The sequence below is a fragment of the Chlorella variabilis genome (assembly GCF_000147415.1).
Source record: "Chlorella variabilis unplaced genomic scaffold CHLNCscaffold_6, whole genome shotgun sequence".
In the NCBI taxonomy this organism is placed as follows: domain Eukaryota; kingdom Viridiplantae; phylum Chlorophyta; class Trebouxiophyceae; order Chlorellales; family Chlorellaceae; genus Chlorella; species Chlorella variabilis.
In genome coordinates, this window is record NW_005435082.1 from 327,654 (window position 1) to 354,114 (window position 26,461).

A 26,461-nucleotide genomic window follows, 5' to 3' on the forward strand; every position below is an offset into this window, starting at 1 on the left:
TCACAGGTCCTTCAAGTAGCGAGCCCAGGGCCTGCCAGAGGTGGGCAAGCTGCTCGGCAGCACCAAAGCCCCCTGCTTTCAGCCTGCCGTTCTCCTCCAGTCTTTCCCGGCATGTGATCACCACCATCCCCAGATGTAGACACTTCGGGACCCCGCACTGGGTGACATGCAGGGTTTTTGGCGCTTGCCCCCCGGGCTGAGCCCCCCGCTTGCCCTCCTGCGCCCTGCAGTCCATCCGATGGCGCCCATGTCGCTCGGCACGCAGCTGGCGGGCCTGGCCCCCACGCCGGTGCGCGCCGCCACCGGCGCTCGCTGCCAGCAACGGGCGTCTGCGGTGCCCACCCTCAGGTCCGCTACCAAGGTTGCCGCTTCAGCATCGGGCTTCGACTTCACCCCGGAGCAGCAGCGTGCGGCTATGGAGAAGCAGCTGAGGCTCTCTGCAGAGCGCGCCGCAGCAGAGGAAGAGCGCAAACGGCAGGCCGCCGCCAGGGGTGCGGCAGCCGCCGAGGCGCCTAGCGTCATCCCCAAGCGCAAGCAGCCCAGGCGTGCCGCTCGGCTGGCTGCCGCCGCGGCCGCCGCAAAGGTGAGTGTGGCTAGGGGCGGGCATGCCGAGCGCTCGGTTCGTGCAGCCGGCTGCTTGCATGGCGAGCAGCTTCACTGTCGCCAGAGCTCTCGCTGGCTTTCAGCTCTTGTCAGCTCCCAGCTGAGCGGCCTGCCCCTGCCTGTGCACACGTGCGCAGAACGGCGCGGCCGCGGCGCAGCAGAGCACTGCGGCGCAGCAGCAGCTGGCCGCGCGGCTTGGGGATCTTGATGAGCACACCATGGCCGCTGCGCTGCGTGCGCAGCTCAAGCAGTCGGGCACTTTTGACGAGGTGCGCAGCCCGGCTGCTGGGCCACGTCGTGGTTTCCATGCTTTTTGCTCTTGTCTTGGCATACTTTGTCGGCCCGTGAGGGGCCTTCCTGACCCGGGGCAGCCTGCTCGGAGCAGACCAAACGGCAGGCGCCGCCGGCTGCTCTTCAACATCCACAAGCTGCAGCGTCCGGCCCGGACCGTCCACCTCTCCCCCACACCACTCCCCTCGCGCGTATTGCCCGCAGGCGGACCCCACAGAGCTGCTGGCGCTGGAGGTCAGCCGCCGCACCGGCAACGGGGCCGCGCACCGCGCCGCCCGGGGCGGCGCCGGCGCCAATGGCGCCGTGCACGGCGCGCCTCTGGCCGCGGGCAGCAAGATCGCGGCGGCCGAGGCGGCGGTGTTCGAGGAAGGGAGCCTGCGCGTCGGCGCCGGGGAGGGCGCCAACCTGGAGGATATGCTAACGGCCTGACGACCCAGGCTCAGCTGGGCAGCACAAGGGCTTGAGCTGCGCAGTCTATGTATGCATCTCGCCTGTTGCTGCGGCTGGAGCCGCAGCTCTGCTGGCGCCTGCTGGGCAGGAGCGCCAAGTGCCAAGAACTTGAGATGAGAAGAGAAGAAGAGCCCGAGACTGATCCATTGAGCACTGTGCTGCTGGAATGCAGCGCCATTTTTCTCGCCATGCAACCTTCCATTGCCCGCTGCTGCACCACCAACACGCACTTGTGGCGGCAGCGGTTGCCGTGCGTGGCTTTGATTGTGCAGCGCCTGCTGCTCGTGCTTGCACCCATTCTTGCGACCGTTTCCAAGGTCCGATTTTGTGCCGCCATCCATTCATGTGTACCATTCATGTGTTCATTGTGTACCATGCATTTATCTTGCCCCTTGGTTGTTTTTGGAGATCTACCCCAGGCTCGAGGCTCCTGAGCCCTGCCAACACCTTCTTAGCACAATCATCGTTTGCCGGTCGTCGGCGCCACACCCTCACTGCCATCTGTGCTCTTCATCCATCACCAGCGTACCCTTTCAGAGACAGCGCCGCTGTTCCCTTTGTTGAGCCTGTTTCATGCTGCCCATGTAATGAACATGGGACGGACACCCACACATACTTGCCAAGCACTGTGCCTGTGCGATGTGCCTCAGCCAGCAGCTGCGCTGGCTGAAGTGGGTAAACAGGGGTTTGATAGCAGATCAGTCAATACACACCATGGGTTCGTTGACAATATGACAGGCAGACTGGTTGGCAGCGGGACCACCTGCGCTGGGCGCAATGGAGACAGCTGGCGCTGCGGGCACGGTGACGTCGTGCCCAAAATGGGGCCGGCCCGTCAATCAATCAAACAATCGTCATTCCATAATTCAAGAATGAGAAGAAGCTAGACTTGGAGGCAGAGCAGGGGACAAAATACAAGCATCGAAGGATCTGGCGGGTATGCGGCTGCCCCTGCGTGCCACCCGAGGCTGCGTACCAGCAGTGGCATCGCGGTCCAGCTCACAAACACACGCGGCTCCACAGCAGCGGAGCAGCTCCAGGCTCTGCAGCCTGGGGCCCTCATGCGAGGCGGCCGACCTTGCCGTTTTTTATGCGGTACGTGCCGGGCTCGGTGATGACATAATTGGAGGAGCCCGAGGAGCCGTACGGGTTGGGCTTGTCCCAGTCGCTGCCGCCGTTGTTGATCACAAACTCCATGCGCCGCCCTTGCTGCGGCAGGGGGACAGGGAGGGCACGCCAGGCAGCCAGGAGGTGAACACGAGGGGGCATGCATGGGCGTGCGTGTGGACATGTGCACACCAAAGCGCCGGCCCAAGCAGGCACGCGAGGGCTCCGTCAGCGCCAGCAGCACGCAAGCGACAGGTGGAGGCCTGAGCTCGAGAGTTTTGGGCGAGCAGGGCGTGGAAGGGGCGGGCGCGGTCCTCACCACTGTCAGCACTTTCTTGTCTGGGAACTGTTGGGTGCCATTCTGCATCTGGGTGCCGGGCACGGTGGTCCAGCCCGCGCCGTCTGCAAGAGGCAGGCGCGAGGCACGCCGCTTGCTGATGATGGCATGTGCGCTGGCCTGCATGGTGCCTGTGGGCCGCTGGCCGTGCGCCAACCTCCCCAGCCCTCTGCCTGGCTCCCAGCCAACCTCGTCAAGCGGTAACTGGCCTCCGGCGGCCTGCCTGCTGACGCAGTGCCCAACACCGCAAGCCCCAGGCAACCCCGACGTGCGCTCACCGACGTTGTGGTGCACATAGGCCGCGCCCCAGCCCGTCTCATACACAACGGTGATGGTGTCGCTGGTGGGAGCCGGCGTCGTCGTGGGCGGCGGTTGCTGCGCCACCTGCGGCGCCTGCGCGGTGCTGAAGTTGTAGGAAACCTCCGGCAAAGCGCCTGCCGCCGCGGCGGCCGCCGCGGCCGCCGCCTGCGTGCCGCCGGGCCCCAGCTGCTGCAGCTGCGCGGTCGCCTGGCTGGCCTCCGCCACCGCCTGCTCAAGCTTGCCCTCTGCAGCATGCCAGGCCAGCGAGTGCATCAGCGCAGGCCGGACACCAGACTTCACAGATAGTAGGCAAGCGGGGCAAGCCGGCCAGCAGGAAAGTTGATATACCATCGATGCTTAGCAGGCCGCCAGCAGGTGCATGGCATGGCCCCCCAGCTATCCAATGGGAACAAAGGAAACTGGCTGCCGCGCGCACCCAGCTCTGCAATCCGCAGCCGCGCGCCCTTGAGCTCCTCTAGCGCCCGCAACCGGCTCTTGTTCAGCTCGATGATGTTGTCCTGGGCCTGCGGTACAGGCGGTGCATGGCATGGTGCAGCGCAGTGTTGAGGACGCCAGGCTCAGGCTTGCCCAGCCAGCCAATCAGGGCACAGCATCTGCTCCGCAGCCGGCCTGTGGGTCACGCGGCCGGCAACTCCTCGCACACACCTCCCGAAAGATGCGGCGGGCCTCGGGGCTGAGGCTCTTGATGGCGCCATCAGACACCAGCGTGTCCTGCGTGTCCCTGCTGCTGGTGCTGTTGGCAGCGGTGTTGTTGCTGTCGCCCCGGCGGAAGAAGCCCACCGCCAGCACGGGGCCCCGCCGGCGCAGCGGCGGCTGGCGGCAGCACGGCGCTGGCTGGGAGGTCTGCACGCAGGCGCACGGCGCGAGGGGGCAAGCGCAGATGGGAGCAGGGCGGAGGGCCGGCTGCAGGTGAGAGGGTGCTGCCAGGGCGGGGCAAGGGCTGTGGGTAGTGGGGAGCCCATTGGTGCACCCACCAGCGGCTGCGATCTGCAGGGCGCTGCCGCTTGCACCCGCAGCCCTAGGGCGCAGGTCTGCTGGGCGCACTGCAGCATGGTGGCAGAGCTCTGGTTGGTGGGGTTCTGCCAGAAATGTCGCTGAAGCTTTGTTGCCCGGCAGTTTGTGGGGGCCAAGTGCACTGTTGCAGCTTGCCGGCAGCCAATTGGAGTGCCCTGGGCATGACAGTCGCGCTTCCTGGCCATTGAAGTCCAGTCACACCCACGCAGCAAACTTCCAGCGCGCTCGCACATTCCGCCTGTAGACTCCATGGCAGCCTGGAGACCACGTTGTGATCAGTGATCAGCTGCAGCCGCGCCGTGCGTAGCGGTGGTCTCGCTATCCCCAAGTGCCATTCTCCCGATAACCTTTCCCCCAGCCTGCCAGGACTCGAGCAGCGCGAGCGGCATGCAGCCTCGTGCATGGCAGTGCGCGCCCCACAAAGCTGTGGCGGGGCTAGGGCAGGGTGAGCCGCTGCTACGGCCGCCGTACCACCACGCCCGCTGCCCCTGCTTCCTTTGACCTGCTTTTTGTGACCTGGTTTGGCCTCAAACTGCTGCACATCTGATTATGCAGGTCCAACCCGGACGCAGCAGTGGCAAGCCCGCCGGGCAGCGCTGCTGCTCACCTGCTCTTCAGCCGCCTCCCACGATAGCAGGCTGGAGGCGCCGGGCCTGGGCGGCAGCAGCAGCAGCAGCAGCAGCAGCGCCAACGGCAGCAGCGCCAATGGCAGCAGCAGCCAGGGCAGGGCGGCAGCGCATCTTGGCGCCGCCGCGACGGCGCTCGCCTCGGGCGCCTGCCGGGTGCGTCCGGTCGAGAACGGCGACTATTGGGCGGTGGCCGACCTGCACTGCTCTGCTTTCTACCCGCGTGCCATGCCCTTCTGGTTCTCGGCCCTGAGGGTCGACCGAGTGATTGCGCTGCAGCTAGGTGCGGCGCCAGCCTGCCTGCGGGAAGCTGCCGCGGTGGCCACTCTGCCCTCTGCTGCGCCTGCGGACCTGCCTGCCTGCTAGTGTCATGGCTGCCTGCAGCAATGTGGGCTGCCGTCTGTCTGCTGCTGCGCTGGGCAGCCAAGCAAGGAGCTGGAAAGTTTGATGGCTGCACTCCTTGCTGCTGCAGGCAAGGAGCGGCAGGCCGACCTGGGCAACTTTCAGTGCCTGGTGGCAGAGGGCGCCGCTGACGGCAGCGAGGACGAGGCTGAGGAGGGCGGAGTGGTGGCAGCCGCCGCGCTGTCGGCGCCCGCCGCGCCCGCCGCGGGCTCTGCCGTGGCGGCCGCCGAGGCGGCGCGGCGGGCGGCGCCCAAGACGGCGACGGGGACGGGCGCAGGCGACCGAGTGGACCTGGGCCCCCTGGTGGACTTTGCCGTCCAGCTCTTCTTCCCCCCCTCCATGCGCCTCAACTATGCCGCCACGCACGAGGCCAGCAGCCTGCGGGGCGTGGTGGTGGTGGACAGCTGGGGAGAGCACGTGCCCCGCAAGCGCCGGGAGATGAACAACGGTACCGTCAGGTGCGGGCTGCTGCCAGGCCCGCCGGCCAGGCTGGGCCTGCCTGCCGGCCGGCTGCGGCCCGCGGGGAAGGCTCTGTGCTGTGCTGGCCGCTGCCTGCCTGCCGGTTGCGGCCTGCGGGATGGCTCTGTGCTGTGCTAGCCGCTGCTGGCGCCCTCCTTGCTGACTGCTCACCCACGGTCTCGCTGCTGCTGCAGGCAGGTGCGGCGCACCGCAATCGCTTACCTGTCAAACCTGGCGGTGGCGCCCAGCACACGCAGGGCCGGCATCGGCCGCAAGCTGCTTCACGAGGCAAGCCGCTCTGCGGCGCTGAGTGCCGCCAAGCCAGGGCCAGACGACCTGCCGTGCCCAGCTGTTGCTGCCCGAGAAACACAGACGCCGTGCCCCTCCTGCTGACTTTGGTGCCAGTGTCGCTTCTGCTGCTTCTCCTGCCCTGCAGGCGGAGCAGACAGCCATTGGCTGGGGCTGCCGCAGCATGGCGCTGCATGTCGACCCCAGCAACAACGCAGCCATGCAGGTGGCGGGCGGCCGCTGCCTGCGCCCCGCCGGGCCGTGCCCAACGCCCCTGCCCCATGCTCGTCCCAATGCTTATTGCTGCTGTTCCTGTCCATGCCCGTGCTCCCTAGGCTGGGGCGCTGGCTTTTGGCGACTCGTGGCTGACTCCTGCTCCTCCCTCCCTTCTTCCAACCCTGCTGTACCGCCAGATGTACCTGCGTGCTGGCTACCGCCGCGTCCTGGAGCAGCCCGCGTGGCAGCGCTGGCTGGAGGGGCGGCAGACGCCGCTGGTGCTGATGATGCGGGCCCTGCCGCGGCGGGCAGCCCAGGCGGCAGACGCCCCGGCAGGCGCAGAACAGCAGCAGCGGCAGGGTGCCGCCGCACCGCTGTGAGCTGGTGCCTGTATTGGCACCTCGTATTGTATTCTTTGTTGCTGTTCCTGGCCTGTCACCTTATGCGATGCTGCTTACAAAAAGACCAAGCCGGCTGGCGGCATGCTCGGAAGCGGCACGGATTGCTAGAGAGCGGCCCAGGGCGAGGCAAAGGCTCTCCCACAAACGCACGACAGCGAGACGAGGAACAGGGCGGTTCCGGGGGAAGCCCCTTCACAGCAATCAGGGGCAAAAGCCAATGTGGCGCAAAGGAAATGCAAGGGCGTGGTACAAAGAGAGCTGCAGGGACAACAAATGCGGTTCAAAGGCAAGGGGAACACACCAAAAAGAGGGAGGAAAGGGTATTGTATGCATACGAGTGTTATAATTTGCCAGGGGAAGCCATGTGGTGCGTTCTTCTCATTCTTAGCAAAGGAGATGGGCAAGCGCCAGTGCGCTGCCTCCAGTTGCCAGCAAGGGATGAATGAATGGCGAGGGGCGGCTGGGGCCGGCCCAAATCTGAGCGGCGGCTCCGTCCGGCCGCCCTTTCAGGAGTTAGTTGCTGCTGCTGCGGCGGCGGCGCCGTGTCCTTTGCTGCTGTTGCCGCTCTGGGGGCCTCCCAGCGACTGCCAAGGGCAGCCTCTTGGGCAGGGCGCCCTAGTTGCCCTCCTCAGGGAAGAGCTCCTCCAGGTCGACGCGGTGCAGCACAATGAGGTACCTGCGGCAGTACAATGCGGCACACACACATGCAGTACAGTCAGAGGGGCACCATGCAAGAAACTGCCTCCCCGGCCCAACCCATCACGGAGCTCCCGGGGCTGCTCAGCAGGAGCAGGAGCTGTGCAGCGGGTCCTGCCGCTGCCTACGCCAGGCGCCGCGACTCGCCTCTGGTGGGCGCGCACGTCGAATGTGAACCCCAGCTGCGCTCCGCGCACAAAGGGTGAGTCTGCGCCAAACACCAGCAGCTCGCCCTCCACCCACTTGGCGTTGGTGAAGCCCTGCGGGGAGAGGGGAGCGCGGAGTGGCGTAGCCTACCGTGAGCGCCAGAAGGAGTGGCCAGGCACAGCCAGAGTGCTGCCACAGTGGCAGGGTCGCCACCCAGCGCATGTGCGAGCAGCGGGGGCAGGGCAAGCGGGCAACAAGGCAGGAGCGAGGCCAGCGGAGAGACAGCGGCAAGATCCAACGGCGGGAAGCTCCACAGCGGCGGCAGCCCTCACCGTCTGCGCCACCTGCCCCTGCCCCTTGTAGCGCGCGGTCACCGCCATCTCGGGAGGGTACATCTCCGCTGCAGGGTGGCGGTACAAAGGGGCAGCACATCACGAGCAGCAATACAGCCAATGACCGAACATCGACCGGGACAGGGCACGAGGGCCGTTGAGGGAGCAGATGCTGTCGTGAGCTGGCGCTGCACTGCACAGAAACCTAACTCAGACGCAGGAGCCAGGCAGGCAGCAGACACGCCCCCCTCTGCACACCTGGCAGCCGGTTGCCGCGCCCAATCAGCGCCTTCCAGCTGACGGTGCCGGCGGGCACGTTGGGATCCCCCGTCAGCTTGGTGGCCACAGCCCACTCCCGCCCGCCCTCCACCTGCCGCGACACCTGCAGCAGCTCGGGGCCGTGGGGCCCAAAGGTGCCAACATACAGGCCTGCAGGGTGTGGGGCAGGGAGGGCATGGGAAGCAGAGAGTCAGGCATATCTGCATCGGGAGCCGGCGAGCAAATCCGCCACAGCGTGCAGAGCACAAGCCAGCCGCCCTGGCTGCCCTTGCGCGGCCGTGCGCCACGCCGCTGCACATCCCGCGGGACCATCCTGCCGCACCTGAGAAGGGGTCGGTCTTGACGCAGCTGCCCAGCGGCAGGCGCTCGTAGGTTGTGCGCCCCTCCAGCGCCGCCCAGCGCCCCGCCAGCGAGTTGCCCGAGGCGTCTGCCGCGCCGACACCCTGCGCAATCGCCAGCCCCAGGGCGCGCCGCGCTGCAAGCACAGCATGGCACAGCACAGCACAGTCAGCACAGCTGCAAGGCAACAGCCATGGGGGCACCGGGGGTGGACCAACAAGTGCAGCCCAGCATGGCGCGGGCTAGCAGCACGGGGCTGGTGCGCGGAAGGACTGGCATGCCGACAGGCCTGGGACGCGAAAGAGCCACCAGCGCCAGCAGCAGCAGCAGCGGCAGCGGCAGCAGCGGCTCCGCCCACCAATGTCGTTGATCCTGTCCTTGGAGGGCTTGCGCCCGGCCTCCAGCTCGCCCCGCACCGCCTCAATCTCCTCTGCTAGCGCCGCGCTGTCCTCTGCCACAGAGTGCTGCTGCTGCTGCTGCTGCTGGGAGGGGTGCGGCGGCTGCAGTCCGTCCTGCTGCTGCTGCTGCTGCTGCTGCTGCTGGGAGAACAGCACGCTGATGTCCTCGCTGTCGCTTTCCTCGGCCGTAATGGGGACGTCGTAGCTGCCGTCTGGCTGCCGCCGGCTGCCGCTGGCACTGCTGCTGCTGCTGCTGCCGGCCTGGGGCGGTGCCGCGCCGCCGTTCGGGCCCAGCCCTTGCTGCTCCTTGCCGTCGTAAATGATGCGCAGCGGGGGCCGCTTGAGCTGCACCTCCTCCTCCTTCCGCTGCTGCTGCTGCTGCGTCGCGGCCTGCTCGGTCTCGGCAGCCTCTCGCGCCCGCGCCACCGCCGGCGGCTCGCTCACAGTCACGACAAAGCGGTCGCGCCCCTGCCACTCAATCTGCGGGCGGCCGCAGGGCAGAGCAAAGGGCCGGTAAGCTTGTGGACAGCGCACGCCACTTGAGAAGCTGGCAGCCACCGGCGTGCCTCCCCGCCTGGCGCTACGCAGGGGTGCGCAGCGGCCAGCACGGCACCTCCGCATGCACGCTGCGCACACCTGGGCGGGCGCCCGCTGCAGTATGCAGCCCAGCTGGCTGGCGGAGCGCTCCAGCGACACAGCCCCCTCCTCGCCCTCCTCGCCGCCCCACCGCTGCTGCGCCTGCTGCTGCGCGTCCTCCGCTGCACAAGAGGCAGGCGGGCGGACAAGCCAGGGGCGTCAGTCGGCGGGGATGGATCCGATCCTGCGTCTGACTGAGTTCCGCAGGCTGACCAGACGGCACACGAGACCAGCAGACAGGGCGCCCTGCCTGATCTGCCAGGCCGCCGGCATCCGCACACCATAGAGCCAGCGCGGCGTGCAGCCCCTGCCCACCTTCGGAGTCTGAGAAGCCGCCATCCCCGCCCTGCAGCAGCGCCTCGGTCATCGCCGCCACCTCGTCCCGCAGGCTGCGCCTGCGCCCCGGCGCCCCCGCCTCGCCCCCCGCCGCCTCCGCCGCCTGCTGCTGCCAGCGCTGCAGCTGCCGCACCTCCTCCTCCTCCCCGCCCGCGCCGGCCGCGGACGCTGCTTCCGCGTCGTCGGCGCCCGCGCGGCTGCTGCCGCCGGCCAGGTGCATCCCCAGGTCTGCCGCGGTCATGCCCACGCTGGCCGCGAGGTCGTCAATGGTCCTAATGTCGAGATCATCCTCATCCTCACCCTCCGCCCTTGCCACCTCCCCGCCCGGCGGCAGCCCGCCCTCGTCGTCGCCGTCCTCGCCCCGGCTGGCAATCTCAATCTTCACAAAGCTGCTGCCGTCATCGTTGCGGCCCTTCTCTACAGACACAATCGAGTCGCCGCCGGCGTCTGCATATGGGAGGGGGGCGCACCAAGAAAGCCAGATCAACAAGAGTTCTTGGCAGAAAAGCATGGAGTCAAGGGCAGGTGGGCAGGCGGAGGGTCCACCGGGGGCGGGCAGAGGGGACAGGCAGGGGCGGGGAAGCAGGCGAACGAGCGGGGGTGGAGCGGCCCCGCAGCACTTGGTGGCATGCAGCAGGCATGGGGCCGCCGGCAGCTGGGCGCAGCACCAGCAGCCTTGTGGGCCAGCGGGCGGCCCACCTGTGCTGATGAGGTCCACCAGGGTGGAGGCCACCGCCTCCGCATCAGCCACCTCCTGCTGCTGCTCCGCCATGAGGGCGGCGTCGGGAGCGTACAGCGCCACAGCCTGCACCGCCACATCGGAAGGCGCGGCCGCGCGTCGGATCGCGCAGCGCGGCAAGCCCCTGCCAGCCGCCCGCGCCGCGGCGCGTTGCAGCCCCCGATGCGCGGCGCAGGCGCATGCGGCAAGCGGCGGCGGCGGCAGCGAGGAGCGCTGCCGGCCCACCTGCTGATCGTAGCCTCGGCCATCCACGCCGCGGCGCAGGAAGAGCTCCAGCACAGGCAGGCCCAGGTCGTCAGGCCTCAGTGGGGCGGCCGCCTCCTGCTGCGCCTCAGCAGACGAGGCATCCAGCAGCGCGGCCGCGGCGGCAGCCAGCCGCGCGTCGCCCAGCGGCGTGTTTTGCAGCGCCTGGCGGGCAGGGGGTGGCCGGCGCAGCGCAGGCGGTCGGCGGGGCAAAACAAAACAGGGAAGCACGAGGGCGAGGGCCGCCAGGACACACGGCCCATCGCAATGCCCAGCTCGTGCTCGTGCTGCCCCCGCTGCACTTTCCCCCTCCCTGCCAGCACCCAGGATCGGCGGGCATGCCGCCCCTCCCTCCCACACCGCGGCCGCCGCTCACCGGCAGCAGGTCTGTGACGTCGCGCGGGGTGTAGGCCGTGGCGACATACCGCCCAAAGTCGGTCGTCATGCGCAGCAGGTGGCCGGTGGGGTCGCCGTCGCCGCGCCCCACCCACCACCCTAGCAGGCCCACGCAGCACTCGTCCCGCAGCCGCGCCGCGTCTGCAGGCGATGAGCGCAGGAGGGGCGGCCGCGCGGGGCGGTTTAGCGCAGGCCCCCACGTGCAGCAGCGCCATCCCCAGAAACAATGCCGGGCAGGCGGCCGGGCCCCGGCAGCACCCCCCGGCAGCACCCGCTGCCCGCGTCGAGCCCCGCTGCCGCGCTGCCCCGCTGAGCACCTAGTACCCACCCCTGCCGCCGCGTCACCTCCCGTACCCACACCCACCCACACGCGCCACACGCCCAAGGCGCGCACGCACCCCGCCGGGGGCCCCACCGCTCACCCCCAAACCGCTCCTCCGCCACCGCCGCCTCCAGCGCGCCCAGCGCCTCGCCCACGCAGTCGCAGGCCTCCAGCTGGCGGCGCTGCGCGGCCAGCGCCGCCGCGGCGCGGTAATCCTCCGCCTCCACCGCCTCCGCCAGCTCGGTGTGGAGCGACTCGAGGTCGTGCACCTGTGGGGAGGGTGGGCGGGCGGGCAGGGGCGGGCGGTGAGGCGGGGCCAGGCAGGCAGGTAGGCAGGGAAACGAGGCGAGGCGAGGCGGGCGGCGGCGCGGCCTTGGTGCTGCCGCATGCATTCGCAGCAGCATTCAGACGGGCGCCGGCAAAAAAGAACACTGCCATGGGAGCGCCCCACAATCAACCGGGGCAGCGGCGAAACACCAGCCAGGCGGCCGCCAGCAAGGCGGCGCGCCAGCAAGGCAGCGCAGCGCGCGATCGAGGCGCGACCACAAGCAGGTCTCACCACGTCGTCCATTGCATAGAAGTAGCGCATCCAGTCCTCCCAGCTCCCCGGCTCCGGCTCCGCCTGCGGCGCGCTGGCGCCCGGCGCGAGCGAGGAGTGGTGCGCCGCGGCGTGCGGTGCGCCGGCGCTGGCCCTGTCGGCTGTAAACGGCGCCTGTTGGCCCAGCATCGCGCGCTGCAGCCGCTCCTGCTCAGCCGCCTTCTCAAGGCTGCTCAGGCGGCGGCTGGAGGGCGGCTGGGAGCCGCCCGTGGCGCCGCCCTCGGGCGCAGCGGCGCACCGCACGGCGGCGCGGCCGCCTGGCAGGCGGCGCAGGACGCGGCTGCATGTGGGGCTGGCAGGACCCAGGCGGCAGGCGGCGCCGGGCTGGCGCACAGCAAGCGGCTGGCAGCGCAGCATGGCGCCGGAGTGGCCGGAAGGCGAGCGGCGGCGGAGCCCGTCTGCGCCCAGGGGTGTGGCGCGGAGCGAGTCAGGGGCGCTGCTGGATCGACCCAAGATACGTGCAGGAGGCCTGGCAAGGCGGCAGGCAGCAGAAAGAGGGTCCAGAGCCGCTGGCAGAGCGCAGGGAGCAACCCTGCCGCGCACAGCGGGCCAGCACAAGGGCATGACCCTCCACACTGGCGTTGCGGGCATCCACCAGCCTCTCACGCACCTGGGAGCTCGTTTTTGCGGCCCGGCCCGGAAGTTTGGGCTGCACAGCAGAGTTGGGGGGTGTGGAGGATGGAGGAAATCCTGGCACCGGAATGGGGAACGGATGGGATGGGAGCCAGAAGTCTCTCCACCCTTCGACCCCAGGACCACGTGGCGGTGTGCAGAATTTCCACAAGAGGCCGCCTGCAGCCCGCACGCGCATCCTTCTGGTTCTAATAAGTGATGAGTAGTCCAATCAGCCGCCTGGCTGACGGCGAAGATGCTCCAAATACCTTGTTAACGATATCTTCGCTTGTGAACACCACTCTGACCCCAGAACCCTCCCACCCGCTCCCTGCACACACCTCCGTTGCCCACACGGCCCCACACGCCTGCATCGCCCTGCCATGGTGGCATCCCCCCCTGCATGCACAGCCTCCACAGCCCTTCGCCCTGCCCAACCTTTCTGGAGCCCGGGGGAGCACGCATGCTGCCTCGCCGGCCCATAGCCCACCTCCCGTCGCCCGCCCACTGCCCCTCCCACACCACCCGCCCGCCTGCCCCGCCCGCCGCTGCCGGAATGACCCCAGGGGGTCCTGGGCGCGGACTTCAAATCCGTGGAGGCTCAACGGCCTAGAGGTTCAACTCCTCCTTACCGGCGTGCCCAGCCAGGCACTGCACTCCCGCCTGCCGCGTGCACCACTCTGCCACCTGCACGCCAAGTGCATCACCTGCCGCCACCCCCGGGTGTTTTTCAACACCACCCCTCACCGGAATCGCCTCGATGACTCCAGCCAGTCGGTCAAACACAGCCTGACATGTTAAACTTGGTGGCAGCCTTGCGCCTTGAACCTCACGTGAACAGCTTTGCGTGCTTGGTCAGCGCATGCACGTTCAATCATTTGTGAAAGCGCTGGTGGCCAGAAGGCAGGCAGACAAAAGGGTGTGTGCCGCATCCCTGGACCCAATCGGTCCAGCTGCGCGCTGCTGTGCTCCTTTCCTCCCTGCCTGTACGCCCACCAGGCACCTTCACTGCTCTTGCCTGCCTCGAAGTTTATCACAAGCACCCACACCATGGTGGTGAGGTCTCAGGCAGGGGCAACTCTGCGCAGCCTGCTGGCCGCTGCCACCAGCAGCGCGGCCAGCACCCCCAGGTGGCTCAGCCAGGCGGCCAAGGTTGCAGGCGACGGCCCTGGCGGCAGCAGCGCCACCCAGGGCGTGGGCACCAAGGCTGGGAGTCCGCCACAGCGGGAGGTGGACCCCCAAACGGGCCTGCCGCTGTCGGCGCCGCCGCCACGCACGTTCCGGGACACAATTGAGGAGGTGACCATGTGAGCTCCAGAGGAGGCTGTGTGAGGAGCCCTCTGCGCCCCCGTGGAGCATCAGCGGCGCAGCAAGGCCGCCTGTGCGCGTATCAGGGGAATAGGCAGGGAGGCCGTTGCTGAGGGTCTGCCGGCAACCAATGTTCCAGACAGCGGCGTTTTATCCCCAAATTCTTCCAAACCCATGCCCACCCACCCGTTGAATGCGTGCCGCTCAGTGCAACCATCCCTTGCTATTGCAGCTACCAGCTTGAAGAGCTGCTGGCGGCCGGCAGCGGCGCGGCGGCCGACCCCGATGTGCGGCGGGCGGCAGAGGAGGCGCTCGAGGCGATTGCCGTGTGCGAGTCGCGCAGCCAGGTGCGGCGCCGCTGCGGGTGCACTCTGCTGGGAAGAGCGCTGTGTTGCTGCTGGCGGGGACAGTCCTGATGCTGCACAAGCCTTGGCGCTCAGGCCGTCCATGGGATGCAAGGCACTCGGCGTCCTGCTGCTCCCCCTGCCTGGCAGGAGCTGGATGCTGCGGGGCAGTGGGAGAGCCTGCTGTCCAGCGCAGGCATGATCAACAGCGCACGCGACTACGGCGTGGTGGAGGGAGCGCCAGAGGCGGCACCAAGGGCTGGCAGCGGCGGGGGCGGCCGCAGGAGGCCGTCAGAGCCGGCATGAAAAGCGCACGGCAGCAGCTGCTAGTGAACTCGCCAGGTTGAGGCTGCTGGACCACCATGCGCATGCGTCTCTGCGGCCCAGTGCGTCACGCTCATAGCTTTCATGAAGTCTACACCTACGCTGCCTGCAGGGCCGGCTCCGACGTCGTCGCCACCAGCATCGTGATGGTAGCAGGGGCTGCAGCGGGAGTTCAAGACTGCATTGAGTGCAGCCAAGCAGGCACAACCTCAAGATTGGCATAGATGCGAGATGCCCGTCCAGGCTTGTCGCACTACTGCCATGATCACCAGTTCTCTGTTGTTGTGTCGTGCCCGCTTGCAATAATGTGTGTGCAGGGCGATGCTTTGCTAGGTTACATCTTGATCAAGAAACCCGTTGCAAGTTGTATAGCGAACTGTCAACAGGCGGGAGCGAGACTGTCAGAGTCTAGGCAGTGCTGCTGGGGGTAACATGTTGGGAGCGGGCCATCTTGAGGCTCTGGCCTCACGCTGGCAGGGCCTTCTGACACATCAGCGCGCACACAGCCAACGCAGCTCACACATTGCAGTCCTAACCACCCCCGCACAGCATCCCAGCGCCCTCCTCCTCCGCCTGCTGCTGTGCAAGCAGGTGCAAAAAGTCTCGGCGCAGGTCTGTGTCCTCAAACAGGGCCGCCACCAGGTGGCACACCTCTTCCGCGCTGCAGGGGCAGGGCGGGGTAAACGGCAGCGTGAGGCAATGAACAGGCGAGGCAGTTGAGGGCGGCCGGTTTCCGTGTGGGAGCACAGTGGGGGTCCTCACAACATGCGAGGCGGGGGCGGTGGGAGGTCAGCGGGCACCCCTGCCCTCCCATGCCCCACGCACGCCACACCCACCTGAACCCCAGCGCCTGCAGGCGCCCCTCCTGCCAGCGCCGCCGGATCTCCACCATCCTGATGTCCAGCAGCTCACACAGTTCCTGCGGTACAGCGGCAGTACAGCAGCAGTGCGCAACCAGCGAAAGAGCGGCACAGCACGGCAGCGGCTGTGCCGGGCCAGGGCCGCGTGGTGTGCACCCTTCACGCTGTGGCCTTTCCATACACCTCCCTCACCCTCAGCTTCATCACCGCCGGCGTGCGCTCCTCCAGGGCGGCAGCCAGCTCCTCGTGGGCCACCCCTCCCACCACCGCGTGGCCGTCGGGCGGCGGCGGCGGGAGCACTGCGTCGCGCACGCCGGCCGTCAGCGGCTCCAGAATGGCCGGGATCTGTTCCGACTCGTCAACCGAGATGTCTGGCAGTGACATGATGTCCTCTGCAAGCGGCGCGACGGCGGCAGGGAGGGAGGATGAGCCAGCAGGAAAACTGGAAAGGCAGGCAGGCAAGGGGGGAAGGGAGACCAGCACACACGACACGCAGGCAGGCAGGCAGGCAGGCAGGTGGGGAGGGGGAGTTGGGAGCCACGGCTGAAGAAGCATAGCTGATGGCGCACACGCTTGCCGGGCCGCCACCCCACTGACCAAGCCGCGCCCCATGCCCCACCTGTGATCTGCCCACACACGCTCTGAATCAGCTGGGCCGCAACCTCCACCAGCACCCCCGGCGCCAGCACGCCGCGCAGCACACCGCCCAGGCGGCGGAAGGCATGCAGCAGCTGCTGCACTCCCTTGCGGCACCTGCGGAGGCTCGCAGGCAGGGAGGGCGGATGTACACGCAAGGAGGCGGGCAGGGTGAGTACAGCGAGCCCCACACCAGACCCACGCAGCTCCCACTCTGTGGCACGGGTTGCTGTTTGTGCACGGGCACACTTCCACACTATGTTGGTTCCTGCACAGCACACAATGGTCCGGCACAACGGTGCCATGCTTCCCGGCGCACAGCTTGCCTGATCCCCGCCTTGCCGTCGGCATCCAACCCGGCAAACCGATGCATCTCCTCCACCACACCCAGCAGCTCCGCTTCTTGTGCCGCAACCTGCGGGCCAGGCCAGGGCAGGGACAGGCAGGCAGAGCCATTCGACGAGTCGGCGGCAATGGGCACACCCTGCAGCCCATCCCATCCCCCACCACACACACGCACACACAACACACATGCATGCCCAGCCAGGCAGGCGCACCATGGCTTGAAGGGTGTCCTGGCCCGCGTGCCGCACGCGCGTGGCCGGGTTCACAAAGTTGAGGTTGCGGTGCACCAGCTGCTGCAGGCGCGGCGCAAACTGGTAGGGCAGGTTGCACAGGGCCTGCGGGGCGGGAAGGGCACACAGGGCACGGTCAGGGCAAGGTGCCAGCAGGGCGGGCAAGCAAGCCCAGTGCAGCGTCGCAGGCACGCCGCCTCAGCGCAGTGGCCGCCCCAACTGGCCTGGTACACATAGTGGCAGTCGTTGTGCCGCAGCGAGGCTGGGTACGGCAGCAGCAGCTGCTGCTGATGGTCTGCCGCCGCCGCCGCCGCCTGCTGCTCCACAGCCGGGTGCGGGGGCAGTCCTCCCCCTCCGCCTGGCCCCGCTGCTGCTGCTGGCGGCGGCAACGCGACCACCATTGCCGCCACATCGACCACCGCCCCACACATCGCTTGCGCCAGGGCTGTGTTGCCTGTGGCAGGGTCAGGGGTTGGGTGTAAGTCGATGCCTGAGTGAGACCATTGCACTGGAGCAGCTCTTCACCGCATGATAGCAAACAGTTGGGATGCCAGTAGCGGCAGCAAGCTCCGCACCCGAGCGCACAGCCTCGGTCAGAGCCTCACGCATCAGGTTGACCGCTCCCTGCGCCGCCTTGCTGCAGGGCGGATCCAACCACGGAGCAGGGCATGCGCTGAGTGAAGCAGCACAAATCCACAAGTGATGTGAAGCTTGCTGTGGCGATGCTGAGATGCCAGGCCACACTAGGCTGTACTTTCTTGCGCAAAGTCAGCAGACCAACGCAGCAGCAACCAGCTGGGCCGCAGTTCCCCCACCTGACTGCATACTCCCCACACGCCAGCAGCGACTCCTCCTCCTCCAACCCGCCGCCGCTGACAGCTCCCAGGTGCGGCGGCGGCTGCTGGGCGCCAAACAGCGACCGGCTGGCGCCCTTGGGCGTGCCGGCAGACGTGACGCGGCGCGGCACGCCCACGGTGACTGCATCCTGGGCTGCCGGCGACAGCAACAGGTCGCGAGCAGTTGCGATGAACCTGCTATGAGCGCGGCGTGGAGCAGCAGCAAGCACATGGTGGCGGCGGCTTCAGCAGAACGGCGGCCAGAGCGGCAGGCAAGGCTGCTGGCAACTCGGAACAACAGCAGACAGATAGCTCGGCGTGTGCTTGACGCGGCCCCTTTGCCATACCGCCTGTCGCACCTGTTTCGCCGCAGGTTTAAGAACCTGTTCAGCGTGTGCTTGATGTAGCGACTGATGGGGCCCTCCTTGTCGGCTGCAGGCAACCCAGGAAGAAAGGCATGCACATGGTGAGGGGCAAGGGAGGGCAAGACCACAGGGGAGCCAGCGTGCGGGCAGGGTGAAGGCTGTGCTGGGTCTTCTGTGGAGCACGAGACGAGCTGCCCAAGCCATGCCGTCCACCCTGTCGCTGACCTGGCAGCAGGTGCAGCTTGACTGCCTTCTGCTCCAGCTTTCCCCCCAGAGCCGACTTGCGGCTGTAGAGCTCCACCTGCACCCATGAGTAGCACAAACCGCTCTGCCTCACAGCTAGCTCTGGGCATGCGTGAGCTTGTTCTGAGATATCGCCGGCAGCTCCCCAAGCAGCTACCCCAGTACGGCCTCACCTCTGCATCGCTCTGCGGCTGGATGGGCTTGAGCTTCTGCGTGATGTAGGCGGCCGCCAGCTGCGGCCACAGCACCGTGCCCAGCTGCTCGATGTGCTCTTCCTGCCCGCACATCACCTACAATAGAGGACTCATCCCAGCCGGCAGGCAGAAAAACAGAGTCGGGAGCGTGGACCAGCACACTGCAAGGCAGCCAAGCTTGCCAGCGAAACACGGACAGCACACAGCCTGGGCCGGCACAAACCAGCCCCTGTGCAGCCCACCTGCCCCGCACCACACCTGCTCCGCCAGCCCCCGTAGCGCCTTGTAGAGCAGCCGCTCCACGCTGTTGCCGCCGCTGCGGCCCACAGTGGTGGCGCGGCTCAGGTTGCTGCTGGCCACGCTGCCCGCGGGGCTGTCGGTGATCAGGCTGGGGTCGTGCTCTGCGGCAGCGGCAGGCCAGGGCAAGGTGTACGTGCACGCTGGCCGGAAGGCAGCAGGAGCTGCCTGGTGTCTGGCACAGTGTGTGCAAGCAGGCAGGCAGGCAAACCAGGCTAAAAGCTCAAACCAGGCTACAAGCTGTACAGCTAGCTATAGCAAGGCAGGTAGCCAGCCCTTGCCCACCTGAGGCGAGGATGGGCAGCACCGAGTGCTCTATGAAATATGCCGCCAGCTGCTGCAGCGCCTGCGGCAGCAGCCCAAACACCTCGAGCGCCTTCCAAATCTCCGCCAGCACGGCCGCGGTGGCCGCGGTGGCCGCTGCGCTGCCGGTGCTGGCGCCGCTGGCAGCCGGCCGCGGTTGTCCCTGGTCGCCGGCGCCTGGCCCTGCCGCCGAGGGGATCAGCACGGGCATGCGGCTGCCAGGGTCAACAGCGCAGCAACCGTACACGCCCTTCAGCAGCTGCTGTTGCAGCGGCCCCACCCGCGCCTCCACCGCCGCCGCCGTCTCCTCGCTGCCGGAAACCGCCTGCACCGCCTTTTGCAGCTCCAGCGCAACCCAGGCGGCTTCCGAGTAGCTGCCGGAAGCCACGGCCGCGTCAAAGTCTGCCAGCCGCTGGTGCAGCTCAGCCGCGACGCGGACCGAGGCCGCCGCCGCCACCGTCTCCTGCATCGCCGCCACCACCGCGGCGTGCTGCGCCGCCAGGTGCGCCAGGTGCGCAACTGAGGGGTCCTCTGCCGCCAGCACAGCGTGCGCCTCGCCCTGCAGCTGCGCCAGCGCCGAGCTGAAGGCCGCATCCGCCACGAGCGCGGCGGCTTCCAGCCGGCGTGCGGCGCCGGCTGCCTCCCCTTCTCCCTCCCCTCCCCCATCTGCCTCGGGAGCCATGCGCTCTGCCACAGTGGCATACAGCGTCAGCAGCACCTGCGGCAGCCGCGAATGGCGAGCGATAGTGTGTGTCGGTGCCACATGCCCTGGCAAGAGGCCAGGCAAAGTGGCAACAGGGGCGCGGCGTGGCAGCGTGGCGTGTTACCTCCTCCCGCCGGACATGCACTTTGTCCAGGTACTCCTGGAGCGCCGATGACGTAAGGCCCTGCGAGCAGGCAGAGCAACGGCGCGTGCAGCCTCGGGACCCTGCACTTGCCGCATTTGGCGGGGCGGCGGGCGGGCGGCGGCGGCAACCCTGCGAGTCTAGCCTGTCGGCCGCCGCTGCCTGCTGCGAGGTTCAATCTCCTCATGCTGCTGCTCCGGCTGCTGCTGTCCTCGCTGCTCCTGTCAACAGCGGATCATCGAAGCCGAGCCTACCTCTGCGGCATCGCCCTCTGTGACACCCAGCAGGCGTTCTAGCACGTTGTCCACTGCACCCATCCCAGTTTGCTCTCACAAGAACCAAGGTGATCGCCACTTCAGCAGGAGCGCTGCGCCCTCTGCCATATTAGCGTGAGGATTAGGGCATCACCGTCCACGCTGACCAGTGAACGCGCTCTTGCTGGTGGGCAGCACAGCGCGCTCAGCAGTGGCGTGCGGCCATGCGCAGTGCTGCGGCGGTGCCGTCATGGCAAGTTGGCATTGACAACACAGTCATGCATCTGCATCGAACCGTGCCAGTTAAATCCGCATGGTGCGACATCTTTAGAGTGATGGATCGGCGCAGCCTGCTTAGAGTGTCGCTGCGCAAACGCACACCGCACGTGGCGTCTGCGGCAAACCGCTGCAAGGACGGCGGCCGATTTGAAATGAGATGCAGAGATGGTGGTGTTTTCAACTGTTGCGCCTGCATGGCCCTGATGTCAAGTTTTGTGTCTTGCATTTGGTCTGCGGGCGTGAGTCACGGTCACGTGCGGGCTCCTGCGGGTGGCGGGAGGTGGCGGGAGGAAAGGACAAGCCGAATTGGCTTTGGCATCGCAGTGTTTCTGCAATCGGGACTTGGTGCAGCCATCTGGGCTGTTTACAGAGCCCTGCAGACGACGTAGGGGGCTGATGGGCGACCGATGGGATGGGCAGCGCAGCCCAAGCAAGTCCAGGAGCAGGGAGCGGCAAAGAGGAGACCGGGGAGGCGAGCGCTCGCCACGGGATAGGCGGCGCCCCAGCCGCAGCCCCGAGGAGCGCCGCCGGCAGAGCCGGGAGCGGCGGCGGCGGTCACGGAGCAGGAGCCGCAGCAGGAGTAGGGGGCGCTATGGAAGAGGTGCGGGGATCCATAGAAGCGATAGGAAGTTGGGTGGTGGAACCTGGGGATGCTTTTGCCACAAGTTGTCCTTCTGTGTAGCAGAGCTATTCAGCAGACAGTCTGCCGAGCAGCACAGAGCACCCTGCCATGCCCGTTGCTGCTATCAACCTGCAGACTCACGGAGGGAGCGGTCGCCGGCGCCACGGCGCAACCGCTCCCCTCCCAGCCGCGGGCATGGCAGCCGGTCGCCGCCAGGGCGGGGCGGGTATGGCGGCCGGCGGGGTGCCAGCCGGTCGCCGCCACCGCGGGAGCAGCAGCGCAACCGCTGGGAGCCCCCACGGCCAGACATGCACCCGCCGCCGCGAATGCCAGTGTCAGGTGCAGTTAAGACAGAGGCATCCAGGCACTGCCGCAGGCCTCTGCCGCAGTCATCAACGGGGCTCGCGCCTGGCCGCTCTTCCAGATGGCTGCGCTTTGGCTGGCGCTTCGGAGCTGCTGTGCTGCCTGCAAACGGACCACACTACACGCCGCCGCCCACACCAGCCGCACCCCACACTGTCACCACCTGCCCACCTGCCTGCAGACGTGCCCCCCGAGGTGGGCACCATCCACCACGCCCGTGTCGTGTCGGTGCGCCCCTTTGGCGCCTTTGTGGAGCTGCCCGGCTACCGCAAGCAGGCGCTGATACACCACACCCAGGTGGGGGTGGGCGGGTGGGCTGGACAGGCCTCTGCCGCACCCGCACTTTGCCGGCGTCCCTGCCGCTGCCGGTGCATGCTCAAACGTTTGAATCAGCGTGGGCTGATCTGGTGGTCTCGATTGGTTCCACAGACGAGAACCGTCGCCCCGGGTGCCTCCTGCTGCCTCCTGTAATGCTGGATCCTGACGCTGCCTGCTGCCACCGCTGCCCTGCGTGCCAGGTGTCGGATGAGATCCAGTTTGGGAGGGAGGAGGACGACGAGATGAAGGTCAAGGGTGCGAGAGGGAGCTGCTGCACCATTTCTAGGAGGGAGGGCGAGATATGCATGTGCCGGGGGTGGTCTGCTTGAATGAGTGGCAGCTAGTGTGAACCCCTGTCACACACCCTCAAGCCTCGCACTCTGCAACCCCCAACCTGACCATGGGATCTGTTCGCCCTCCCCGCCCCCCACCTGGCCCGCGCCTGTAGCCATGGAGTTCTTCCTGCCCCGCGGCGAGCAGGGGTGGTTGAAGGTTCTGGAGGTGCGGCAGGAGGGCCCCGGCCCGCAGGGCATCAAGCTGGCGGCCAGCATGCGAGCGGTGAGCCAGGAGGATGGGCGGGACCTGGATCCAGACAATGCGCTGGCAATGGCGGGTGAGCTGTGGGGGTGCCACAAGGCAGCACGCCCGGGGGAGCTGGACCTTGAGGCTTGGGCGAGTTGCTGCCTGCCGGCAGCAGCTGCCATGGCAGATGCAGCGGGGGCCAGTCGGAGTGCTAGTTGCATGCTGTGCTGTGCCGTGCTGTGCCGTGCTGCGATGTGCGTCGTGCGCGATGCCGTGCAGGCCGCGGCGGCCCCGGCGGCGGCGGCGGTCCCCACGGTGGCGGCGGGCGGGACAGCGACGAGCCGCCTGAGCTGTACTCCATCCACCGGGCAGGCAAGCTAGCGTACTGTGCACTGCTGCTGCTGCTGCTGTGGCTAGCTGCGAGTAGTGGTTGTCACCTTCCGCGCCTGCCTGCCGCTCTCTCTCCTGCCTGCAGCGGTGCAGCAGGTGCGGCCGTTTGGCGTGTTTGTGAAGCTGGATGGCTATCGGAAGTATGGGCTGGTCCACTTCAGCCAGGTGGGCGGCCTGCCTGGCTGTGTCGCTGCCCGTTGCCGGCCTTGCCCACATGCCTGGCCCGCCTGCCGGCCCCACATGTGCGACTCGCCGCCCCGGGGCCCCGTGTGTTCCATCCGCCGGTGCCCACAGATCAGCGACCACCTGAGCTTTTCTCGGGAGGACCCGGATGATGTCAAGGTGAAGGAGATTGGAGACATCCTGTCGATTGGGGACCCAGGTAGGGATGGGGGCGGGTTTTGAGCGTTTGTCTGTACATGTATGGGACATGGCAGCTGAGGCACGCCTGCGCTCGGGGTGCAGTGAGGTGGAGAGGACGTGGCACTGGCTGCTGGCTGGCCGGGTGCTGGTGAGTAGCGTGGCTCGTGCTGCGCGCCGACGGCTCGCTCGTGCCTGCTGGCGGGCTGTCCCCTCCCCGTGCCCGCAGTGTTTGTCAAAGTGGTCGACATCACAGCAGACGAGCGCGGCCCCAAGGTGGGTGCCTCTGCCAGCCATCAGGGGCGTGCCCGACCTCAGCCCGCTGGCATGTCTGCTTACGCCGCGTGCGCTGGGCACCCACCACCCGACCTGCCCTCCCCCCCCTGCTCCTGCGCCTGCCCCTTCCCCTGCTCTGTCCCGCAGATCGGGTGCAGCATCAAGCATGTGAGCCAGAGCGACGGTACCGACCTGGACCCCTCCAATACCAAGTACCGCCCACGTGGCGAGGGCGGCGGCTTCCAGGTGCGTGGCCCGTGGCCCCTGCACTGCCTGCATTTGTTTCGTCTTGCCCATGCCCGGCAGCCACGAAGCGGCACATCTGGTGGCGCAAACGCGCGTGACCCCAACCCTTGCCAACCCACTGCCTCCCCTGCCACCGTGGATTTGCTGCTTCAGGGCCAGCAGCCAATTGGCGCAAAAGCTGGCACGGCGCACGACGGGGCGGTGGAGTGGGGCTACCTCAAGGCCGATGTGGTGCAGTACGGTGCCGGAGGACAGCAGTACGACATCCTAGCTGGCGACTCTGGAGACGAGCGGGGCGGCGGCCCGTCGGGCCCCGGGGGCCGCGCCCTGCCGCCGCAGCGCCCGCCACCCCCCGGCATGGCCTCGGGCGCCAACATGGCTCCGCTGCCTCCCAGGTTAGTGCCGCTGCCCCTGCTGCCGGTATGGGTTGGTGGTGTCGGTCGGGGCTGGCACTGGGTTGCAGCAGCGTCTGGCATACAAGCCAAGAGGGAAAAAGGAGCAAACATGGTAGTGAAATAGGGACTGGGTATGTACCTCTGGTATTGAGAGGCCCGTACAACAAAATTGATCAGCGAATGGCTTGAACCATGCAGGCCAGACCGGCCGGTGTGGCTGAGTTTGCCGCGCCTAGCGGCCAGCCCGCTCCTGCTGCCGCCGCTGCTTGGCGGCCAGGTTGGCAAGCAGCCGCTGCGCCAGCTTGCACCGCGGCGCCCCGTCTCCAGGCTCCAGCTGCTGCTGCTGCTGCTGCTGCTGCTTATGCTTGGCGTCCTTTGGCCGCCGCTTGCTGCGGGCGCCCTTCGCGCCGACGCTGCGCAGCCCAGGTTGCTGCGGCGGCTGCGGCGGCGGCGGCGGCAGCGCCGGCGCCTGCGACTGGCCTGCTGCCGCGCCTGCTGCCGCGCCTGCTGCCGCACCCTGTCCCTGCTGGTCTCCGCTGTACAGCTGGTACAGCTGGCCGGGCTGCAGGTACCAGCCAAACACGCTGTACCGCGGCCGGTCGGTGCGCAGCGGCGTCACGCAGTGCCAGCGCGGCACCCTGAAGAACACTGCACAGTTGAACTGCGGCACGTAGGCGCGCCCCTGCTGCTGCCCCTGCTGCTGCCGGCCCGCGTCGCTGCCGCTGCCGCTACTGCACATGGCGGCAGCCGCGTCGCCGGGCCCTCCTCCTGCTGGTGCTGCTCCGTGGGCCGGCGGCGCCTCCAGGTCCACCAGGGCGCCCCCCATGCTTTCCTCCCAGTCCTTGGTGAGGTAGTAGACGCAGGTGACGTCGCGTGAGCACGTGAGCACCTCGCCTGAACGAGAACAACAAGCAGCGGGGAGGGGAGTGGGCTGCCTGCGCTTCAGGAGCTCATGGGAAAGAGCTGCTTGGTGCCAAAAGCGGGGGCGGCAGCCATTGCGACACCCTTTCCCTACACCCACCCGAGTCGAGCATGACTGGTGTGTAGGCGCGGTCGTCGTGCAGCGCGATGTGGTGGCCCCGCTCGTACCGCGCCACGCTAAAGGCGTTGAACTGGTCGGGGAGCAGCAGGGAAAAGGCGCGCAGCAGCGCCTCGAGCGCCGCGCTGGGGCTCCCGCCGCCGCTGCTGGGCGCTGGCGCGCCCCCTTTGATGCTCCAGAAGCGGTGTGCGATGTTGTTGTGCTGCGGCGCAGGCAGCAGGGAGAAAATGGCAGTGCTTGAGGGGCTGCATGCATACGCCTTGTTGCCGCCGGTGCTGGCGAGGCGGCGGCGAGGCGCCCAGCACCTCACCCACCGTGTAGTCCTCCTCGGCCGCCGTGTCGTTCCAGCGGCCGGCAGGCATGTCTTCCAGAATGCGCAGGGCGCCCTCAGCCACAAACTCGGGCAGGAAGTTCGGCACGAGGGCAATGCCGCCGCCCTGCTCGATGAGGCTCAGGATGTCATATCGAGACATCCACTTGCTAACTTTGGGATGCGAGTCTAGCCATCCCAGCGCCCTGGTGGTCCCAGCCGCACGGGGTTTCTTGGCAGGGGGCTGCATGCTGCCGCCATGCACGCTCCCAGCAGCTGGGCGGGTTGGGAATCAGAGCAGCTGTGCTCAATTGGGGTTTCATTCTGGGTTTGGGGCCGCCGCCCACCCGCCGCCAGCGGTGCAGAGCACCCTCAGCGTGACGCACTACACCTTCTTCTACTCCCCATTGTGCAGGGGCCGAGGCAGCGGAGCCGTGCTGCCAGCCTGGATGACCGGCGGCGGCGGCGCGCCTGGCAGCGGCGGAGGAGGCGGGCCGCCGGCAGTGCCGCCGCCGGGCGATGCAGGCGGGGCGCAGGTCACCTCCACTGCGCAGGCCCTGGCCATCCTGGAGGCAGCGGCCAGGGTGAGGCTGCATGCTGCATTTTTTGCAGCCTGCCCTTTGCACTGTGCTTGTACCTCGGTCAGCACCCATCACGCAAGGCTCACCTGCTTTCTGCGCAACTGGGCTCAGGCCAAGCGCGACAAGCGGAAGAAGCACAAGAAGGAGAAGAAGGGGAAGAAGGAGAAGCGAAGCAAGAAGGAGAAACATAGCAAGCACAAGAAGGAGAGGCGCAGCAGGCACGGGAGCAGCGGCAGCGAGAGCAGCAGCGGCAGCGGTGACAGCGATTGAGGCCAGCCATGCCATCGCCTGCAGCCGGTACGCCTGTTTCCATAACCGATGCTTGATACAATTGACTGGTGGTACCTTTGCGCATGGGAACCTGACTTCCCATCCGGCCAACTGGAAGAGGCTCTGGGAGGCTGGCACCAATGCTCTGTGGAGCCTTGCCAGCTGCAGTGCTGCTGCTCTGATTGGCCCCACACCCCCTTCTCTTCCAGAGGCTGGGCTGGTGGGATGGAGGTCATGAAGACTTTGCCCGCGGCGCCCCGCCCCCCCCTGTGCCGCGCTGGCGGCCATCTGCCTTTTCAAGGCATGCCTCAATCCGATGCCTTGTTTCTCAGCGCCTCGTTTGTACACTGCCCACGGCTGCGGAGGGCTGCCCGATAGGTTGCGCGGTGTCGTGTGGTTTTGACCATCCAACTTGAAGCTCCGGTGCGCGGCGCATCTGCCCCGATAGCCACCGCTGTGGTGCCGCAGACCCAGGGAGATGCTGCCGGAAGCCTGCCGATAAGCGCGGGGCGCGTTCC

The 26,461-nt window shown here is 67.7% G+C and overlaps 7 protein-coding genes across 7 annotated transcripts; 3 read left to right on the plus strand and 4 right to left on the minus strand.

The window, feature by feature from the left end:
• Positions 1-166: 166 nt before the first annotated feature.
• On the plus strand, positions 167-1,948 carry CHLNCDRAFT_57372 (expressed protein; the record flags this gene model as incomplete). The annotated part of the gene is made up of 3 exons (XM_005848996.1): positions 167-583; positions 741-872; positions 1,099-1,948. 3 exons carry the CDS (start codon positions 167-169, stop codon positions 1,321-1,323), a joined length of 774 nt encoding a protein of 257 aa, XP_005849058.1. The 3' UTR covers positions 1,324-1,948.
• A 455-nt stretch (positions 1,949-2,403) lies between these two features.
• Positions 2,404-4,374, minus strand: CHLNCDRAFT_143524 (hypothetical protein; the record flags this gene model as incomplete). Its single annotated transcript, XM_005849201.1, has 7 exons — positions 2,404-2,553; positions 2,771-2,853; positions 3,067-3,333; positions 3,525-3,612; positions 3,755-3,952; positions 4,084-4,171; positions 4,355-4,374. 7 exons carry the CDS (start codon positions 4,372-4,374, stop codon positions 2,404-2,406), a joined length of 894 nt encoding a protein of 297 aa, XP_005849263.1.
• Positions 4,375-4,510: 136 nt separating this feature from the next.
• On the plus strand, positions 4,511-6,494 carry CHLNCDRAFT_143525 (hypothetical protein; the record flags this gene model as incomplete). Its single annotated transcript, XM_005848997.1, has 6 exons — positions 4,511-4,568; positions 4,742-5,032; positions 5,222-5,609; positions 5,805-5,847; positions 6,047-6,124; positions 6,312-6,494. 6 exons carry the CDS (start codon positions 4,511-4,513, stop codon positions 6,492-6,494), a joined length of 1,041 nt encoding a protein of 346 aa, XP_005849059.1.
• Positions 6,495-7,130: 636 nt separating this feature from the next.
• On the minus strand, positions 7,131-12,973 carry CHLNCDRAFT_51231 (hypothetical protein; the record flags this gene model as incomplete). The annotated part of the gene is made up of 15 exons (XM_005849202.1): positions 7,131-7,191; positions 7,389-7,471; positions 7,691-7,758; positions 7,949-8,119; positions 8,292-8,444; positions 8,667-9,186; positions 9,343-9,464; positions 9,658-10,125; positions 10,378-10,483; positions 10,643-10,825; positions 11,037-11,197; positions 11,479-11,647; positions 11,938-12,374; positions 12,587-12,768; positions 12,930-12,973. 15 exons carry the CDS (start codon positions 12,971-12,973, stop codon positions 7,131-7,133), a joined length of 2,928 nt encoding a protein of 975 aa, XP_005849264.1.
• Positions 12,974-15,095: 2,122 nt separating this feature from the next.
• On the minus strand, positions 15,096-20,035 carry CHLNCDRAFT_51233 (hypothetical protein; the record flags this gene model as incomplete). Its single annotated transcript, XM_005849203.1, has 16 exons — positions 15,096-15,225; positions 15,401-15,483; positions 15,617-15,816; positions 16,044-16,177; positions 16,342-16,475; positions 16,618-16,740; positions 16,869-17,089; positions 17,211-17,272; positions 17,451-17,666; positions 17,831-17,903; positions 18,062-18,137; positions 18,253-18,369; positions 18,532-18,674; positions 18,856-19,591; positions 19,701-19,760; positions 19,973-20,035. The coding sequence occupies 16 exons, from the start codon at positions 20,033-20,035 to the stop codon at positions 15,096-15,098; spliced, it is 2,571 nt and encodes an 856-aa protein (XP_005849265.1).
• Positions 20,036-21,068: 1,033 nt separating this feature from the next.
• CHLNCDRAFT_143529 (hypothetical protein) lies at positions 21,069-23,916 on the plus strand (the record flags this gene model as incomplete). The annotated part of the gene is made up of 11 exons (XM_005848998.1): positions 21,069-21,099; positions 21,418-21,533; positions 21,755-21,809; positions 22,003-22,167; positions 22,356-22,463; positions 22,552-22,631; positions 22,761-22,848; positions 23,056-23,102; positions 23,250-23,348; positions 23,502-23,743; positions 23,898-23,916. 11 exons carry the CDS (start codon positions 21,069-21,071, stop codon positions 23,914-23,916), a joined length of 1,050 nt encoding a protein of 349 aa, XP_005849060.1.
• A 59-nt stretch (positions 23,917-23,975) lies between these two features.
• CHLNCDRAFT_143530 (hypothetical protein) lies at positions 23,976-25,255 on the minus strand (the record flags this gene model as incomplete). The annotated part of the gene is made up of 3 exons (XM_005849204.1): positions 23,976-24,637; positions 24,765-24,984; positions 25,097-25,255. The coding sequence occupies 3 exons, from the start codon at positions 25,253-25,255 to the stop codon at positions 23,976-23,978; spliced, it is 1,041 nt and encodes a 346-aa protein (XP_005849266.1).
• Positions 25,256-26,461: the final 1,206 nt, after the last annotated feature.